General features: G+C 35.9%; 1 protein-coding gene across 1 annotated transcript in view; it reads right to left on the bottom strand.

Annotated features, from left to right (window-relative positions):
• Nucleotides 1-6,727, bottom strand: part of Abcd2 (ATP binding cassette subfamily D member 2) — a 64,825-nt gene that overhangs the window by 13,391 nt on the left and 44,707 nt on the right. Inside the window, exons 8-9 of the mRNA XM_010615428.2 lie at nucleotides 5,114-5,259; nucleotides 1,108-1,192 (exon numbers count right to left, since the gene is read on the bottom strand). Coding sequence (XP_010613730.1) covers nucleotides 1,108-1,192; nucleotides 5,114-5,259 — 231 coding nt within the window. The remainder of the gene's footprint in view (nucleotides 1-1,107; nucleotides 1,193-5,113; nucleotides 5,260-6,727) is intronic.

The raw sequence follows: 6,727 nt of genomic DNA, 5'->3' as shown, positions 1-6,727 counted from the left end.
GGGAGGGAGAGAGACAGGGAGAGGCAAGGAGGGGGGAGAGAGAGAGAGAGAGGAAGGGAGAGAGTTTTTTTTTTCCTCAGAAAATGGGACAACTAAGAGGAAGGAATCACAAATCAGAATGGCTTTAATATTTCTTTCCCATGTCTTATGCTTGGTATCCTTAAACGCAAAACTCCATGAAGCTGGTTGCAAAGGGAAAAGTTTTAACAAAGAAATTAACTCTTGCATCTTGGTTTTTCTGAGTCCACTAAGTTGCATGTGGACCAATTCATTACTCCGTTGGATATGCCTCTGATTTGTGAAGGAGTTAGCAATATTGGTGTAAGAGGTTACCAAATGGTTAGAAAGTTTATTTATTTTGAATTTAATTATCTAATTCCGAGGCATTTCTGAAGGCCTACTAAATTTACATTTGTATAGTAATGGTTGTGTATTCTTGATGTTGTAGTCTGTAGTAATTGTATTTTAAACCTTAGGATGCATTAAAATTTAATTGGGCCCTCTGTACATTACTTCAGCTGAGGTCACTCAACATGGAAGAAGTAGAAAAAAATTAAACACTTGGAGATTCTGCTACAAGAAAAACACTTGGAGATTCTGCTGAGACATTTTAAACTGCAAGCTTTATGCATAGTTTTTCTCTAAGATTCGTTATTAGTGCACAATTTACAGTACATGATGCTCACGCTCTTTGTGTGGAGTTGGTGTGGGTACAGAACACATCCCAACTCCTTTTCTCATACTCAGCCCTTTCCTTCCCTCACTCCTCCTCTGTCTCTTGATCTTCTTCCCCTCTGAGAAAGATCTATCTCCCTACTTCATATTATCTATCATTTATTTGCTTTTTATTTATAATTTGGGTTTCTCACATAGGAAAAACTATGGGGTAGTTAAGCATATGTGGCTGATTTATTTTACTTAACATTATGGTCTCAAGGTGGGTTCATTTTCCTACAAATGACTCAAGTTATCTTTCTTTCTGGTACAGAAGTGCTCCGTTGTGTGTAAATATTATGTTTGAGATATTTTTAAATTAAGATAAAAATAGTGAATCTTATTCTAGCTGTTATAGTGGAACAGTAGCTACGTGAATTATAGTACACTTACTTATGATAAAACATGCGAGCCATGCCCATTCTTTGCTTTTCGCCTCCTGATAGAACATCTTTCCAGTCCATAACAGCATCCCACCCTAAAAAAAAAGGATCTAGATAATTTGCCGAATGATTAGTTTCTATCCTAGACAAATGATTTCTGGTAAGGTCTAACTGTTAACATGCAGAACCTAGTATTTTACAGAATATATATTTGGACAAACACTTCCTGTTCAAGCGTTTTGCTTTAGATCTGATATTCTTTTAATTGTCACAATTCCTTACCATGACAAATCATTTTTACGAGACAAGATCTCACTACGTAATTCAGGTTGACCTTAAACTCACTATGGAGCCCAGGGTGGCCTTGAACTCAAAGCACTCCTTCTGCCTCAGCCTCCAGAGTGCTAGGGTTACAGGTGTGCACCACCACACCTGATAATAACAAATCATCTTGTAAGAATTCTAAACACTGCACCTTAAAAACTGTTTCTAAGTATTCCGGAAAGGTTGGTGGACTGCTACCTATTTTGGAGGGGAGTGGAAGAAGTGACCAACAAATTTGCATTTGTAAATTGCAAGGCCTATGAAGGGGAAGAGAGGAACTAATTTAAATGGCACCCACATGCCTGGTCTTTCATAAAGTTCCTTGGCGTATAGTATATTCCTGAAAAGGTAGACACTATCACTTGATACAAGTGAGCATTACTCATACAAGTTAGTAACCCAAAATTCACTGAGGAACAGTCATGTCTAAGTTAAGGGTCAGCTGTCAATCCAATGGTTCATATCTTGGCCTCTGTAATGTTTTTATGCTTCTACTGAGCAATCTCTCTCAACCAAAAACAAAACCACACCCCCGCTTCTACAGTGCCCATTTTTCAAAGAAAATGACTGCTAAAACTTGACAAATACTTAGGGCAACATTTTCAAATCCTAAGTATTTGGGACCTAATTCTCATACTTGGAAAAATTCCATGCTTGGTGCCTTTGTATTTCTCTCTGCTGAACTTTCATCATTATTAAAATTTATAAATGACTTGTTTGAAGGGAAACAAAAAAAAAGCAAAGTCTTCATTTTCTATGCACTGAGTATCTAAAAAGCCAAATTACCAGAATGATTAATTTTATCATTTACTGATCAGAAGACCTTGGGATTATTTTTTAATGTCCAAATGTTCAGAACCTTTGAGAGAAAAACATGTTAATTGTTAAACATAGAGTGCACATTTGTTTCTTAGTGTCTCTTTTCCTTTAAAAATTATTACAAAGTTCACTGCATTAAAAATCTAAAATTATAACTAAGAACTAAAAACAGTGGTATATGTATCAATGAGTGGCTGACAAGTACGTGACAGCAATAGGGAAAAAAGTTTAAATACTTTAAACTTTTGAGTAATGTGAAAGGGTCACTTTTTCTAAAAATTAAATGAATAAATATAATAAAGTAATATATTAAGAAAATAAATACTAAAGTATTTGAAGGGAAAAGACTTTCCCTTATTTCCTAATTGACACTCAATTCCACCTTCCAAAGTAAATCAGTGTTCTTTTTCTTGGGTGAACTTCTAGAAATTCCTGTCTATTTAAAAACATAACCTCAAAACTTTATATTAGGGGAAAATATCAAAATCTTATCTGATTTAAAATTCGTGCCTCCAGGGAAATCTGCTGAAATAATGCTTTCATTATGAATGAATGTTATGCTATTTATGAAATATGTGATGATGTGAAAAATAGACTCCGATTGCTACACAATGTAGAAATATTCTAAGCTGAAAATAATTTTCCCCTGACCACTAAGAAGGCACAAAGGAAATGTATTTGTGTCAATGAAAAGTTTAACTTTTGCTATTTTAATAAACTACATTCTTTGCTCTACCACACCTAGATACTGCATGGTCACGTGACACATTAAACCAGAGCTGCTGAGTCATAATGTCTCTGGTGCTGAGACTACGCCAGCTTAGAAGAAAATTATTTTCCTGCTTCCCATGTTGCACAGATTTGTGTAGCTCATATCTTTCATATTTTTTGAACCATTCAATGGAATGGAATGTACTTCTTATTGCCATCCTTTACTGAGCAAAGGATGAGCTGATCTAAATAGGACTTCAGAAAGCTTCTTCCAAAGTAAGTGATATACTTGCAAACTGATATGTTTTGTTTTGTTTTTGCTTTGCTTGAATGTTTTCTCTTTGATGAAGCAAGTAAAACTAGTTTCCTTGGAAATTTTTATATATGAAGATATACTAGTCCTTATTAATGTCTAAAAAGCTAAGTGACAGGACAGCACAATAGCATACCCTAGCAACAAACATGACTTAAAAGTCAGATCTGTGTTTCATTTCCTTAGCTGCCACTCACGATACGACCCTACTAACCTGAATTCAATCTGTAAAACAGGGATAGTACCTCCATTGTTAGACTAATAAGAATAGCAATTGAAATAATATCTATATGAGTTATTTAATATTCGGCATTATAAACACTCAACAAACCATAAAAATTATGGATGTTAAGGTTGGAACATTCTTTTTTTTCTAAAATGGGGTAGGGGAGAGGGCACACCAATTTTATCACCTGCCTAAGGCATGGGGATATGAGACACTGGGTTTGTAGTATTCTTAAAACTAATTCTAGAGCTTCTTCATGATTTTTAAAAAGAATAGACTATCTCATGTTTATTTTAAATCTCTATTTGGATTATTGGATTTCAAACCTACTCAAAATAACTTGCCCAAGATAAAAATGTAACATTTACTTTGCCACACTGCAGTATTTTGTAATCAGGAAGAAACTGATCACATGAAACAATAAAATAATCTGCTTTTCTTATATAGTAGAAATTGCAAACACCATAAAAATAAATGTAATAAAATATCTCTCACCTACTTCACTTGCTTACTGTAAGGAGCAAGTGAAATAATATATATGAAATTGCCATATAAAATATTAAAATACCATCACACAAAGACAAAATACCATTCATATCGACATAACTCTAAAATAACCATTCATTACTAATTCTTGTGTACTCAAGTGCCACTGTGCTAAGTCCTTTAGATATATTCGTATTCAACCTTGTCAGAAACCTTACAAAATATATTTATCCCACCGGGTGTGGTGGTGCACACCTATAATCCCAGCACTTGGGAGGCTGAGGCAGGAGGATTGCTGTGAGTTCGAGGCAAGCCTGGGCTACATAGTGAGTTCCACATCAACTACCTAGTGAGACCCTGTCTCAAAAAACAAAAACAAATATATATATATATCCACATTTTCCAGTGTAAGATTCAGAAAGCAGTGGTAACTAGGTCTGAACCTGGAACTGTGAGTTCAAAGCTCATATTCTCCATCACTGCGTGCCACTGCTGCTTCTGATAGTGTGAATGGGTTGTGAAGGGGAACATAAAAGCCATGCAAAATTAAACCTGGAATTCCGGTTTGTTATTTTAGTGATGTTGCTAGACTATGCAATTATGAATTATCAAATTATTTCAAAATATGATTATTTAAAAATAACATTTGCCTACATGCAGAAGTGATATTCTTATTCTTTCAAAAATGTCATATGCTGCTAACATCACAATATAGAAGTTTCCATACATTTTTTTTCCTGTGCCTCTTGGGAGAGGAAAAAAAAAAGTGAACTGGTAACATTATTGGATTGAAAACAAGAAGAAAGTTCTGTGACAACCACTTATGAAATTATTGCATTTGATATGAACTGAGGGATTGGCCGGTGAATATTTCTGTCACAGACTTCACACAGGCCTAGAGTGGTTTTGGCTTCCGGGATACTTATATATTGAAATATAGAAGAAAAACACCTTTGTTCCTTCTAGCTGTAGTGTCAAGGAGACACAATAAACTTAGTATGCTGTATCGGTCAGAACACAAGATCTCTATGTGTTTATTACGTTCCAGTGGTAGCATATACTCAAACCATAAATTAAATATAGCTCCATTTATTTTTTCAAAAGGAAGTTAAATGCTTCAAAAACTGGCAAACCCACCTCCTTCTCTTTGCACTATGTGATACAGGTGGACGCTGTGTAGAATACATTCTAGGTCCTGGTCTGTGTAACCTTTGTCGTGCATATCATCCACCGAGTCAGGATAAATGACCTGATCCCGAAGACTGCCAAGAGACATGTATGGCCTGTAAAATAGCAAGCACACAAGAATCAAGTGCGAAGTCACTACAGCATCTTCAGAATGACAGCTTGGTTGTCTGAAAACAACAGGAGCAAGCTTTAACAACTACACTTCTGGGAGTATTTCTGGAACCTGTTGAGTACTTCTCTGCCAGGCAATGTAAAAGAATACTCTGTTATGTATATATATATAAACTTATTCAGCTGCGGATGTAGCTCAGCGGCACAGTGCCTGCCTGGCAAGTGCAAGGCCCTGAATTCAATTCCTGGTACAAAAAAGAAAAACTTATTGAGCTGGGCGTGGTGGTTGTCACACGCCTGTAAACCCAGCACTTGAGAGCCTGAGGCAGAAGAACTGCAATAGGTTCATGGCTAGCCTGGGCTACCTACTAAGTTTGAAGACCCCATCTCAAAAAACAAACAAAGCAAATAATCAAAACAAAACAAAAAAGTATTGAGACACAGATGCAAGAAAAGCTTCCATAAGAAATCATTTGAAATTTTCAGTGGAGAAATAGTTACTTTGCTTTGCTGTATGTGATAATAGTTGCTTCTATACTTTAAATTTCTTTGGATTATACATGATAAAATTTGGGATTTTGCCTCAGCAGTGTAAAGAGACAAAAGGAGAAAAAGCCATCCTTAGCATGAAAAAGTGAAAATCAAAATGATATTGAGTCTCAGGTTTATCAGAGTGGCAAAAATTCAACAGCTCAATAATTTACTACAGGCCAACAGGAACACAGGAGCTTTCACAGTCTGGTAAAAATGTGAATGATGCAGCCCCCAGATGATGAGATCTGACAAATGATATGTTATTTGCTCTATAACCTACTTCTGGGATTTTTTTTTTTTTTTTTTTCCCCCGTACTGGGTATCCAACTCAGGACCTTGCGCTTGTGTATAACCTCCATCTGGGCACTGACTTGGAGCATACACTTCTAAAAATACCAAAAAGAAATGCATACAGCCATCTATTTGAGTATTATTCAAAATAGCAGAATATTGAAAAATGCTTAAATGCCCAAATGAAATTATCTCAATAAACTATAGTATTTTCCACTATGTAGCTACAGAAAAAGGATAAGTAAGGTATTTATGAATTGATATAGAGGGATTTCCATGATACATTGTTAAGTTGAAAATAAAATGTGAAAGTAAATAAATAGCAAGGCTTTTTAAGAATAGCATTGATATACTTAACTAGACAATTCTTTATTGCCAAGGACTGTTCTATGAACTGTAGGATACTTAGCAGTTGACCAGGTCTCTGGGTCTAGATGTCTCACTCCGCCTAGTGGTGGCTCAAAAAATGACCTACTATCCTGTGTCCACTAGGGGACGAGATAGTCCTCAGTTAAGAATCAGATAGATAAGGGGCTGGGGATTTAGCTCAGTGGTTCTGCTGCCTGCCTCGCAAGTACAAGGACCCGAGTTTGATCCCTGGTACTCCCCCGCCAGTCAAAGAATCAT

The sequence above is a fragment of the Fukomys damarensis genome, unplaced genomic scaffold (genome assembly GCF_012274545.1).
Source record: "Fukomys damarensis isolate Sample0158 unplaced genomic scaffold, DMR_v1.0_HiC HiC_scaffold_15, whole genome shotgun sequence".
In the NCBI taxonomy this organism is placed as follows: domain Eukaryota; kingdom Metazoa; phylum Chordata; class Mammalia; order Rodentia; family Bathyergidae; genus Fukomys; species Fukomys damarensis.
The sequence above is the reverse complement of the archived record's forward strand: the minus strand, read 5'-3'. Positions and strand labels throughout refer to the sequence as shown.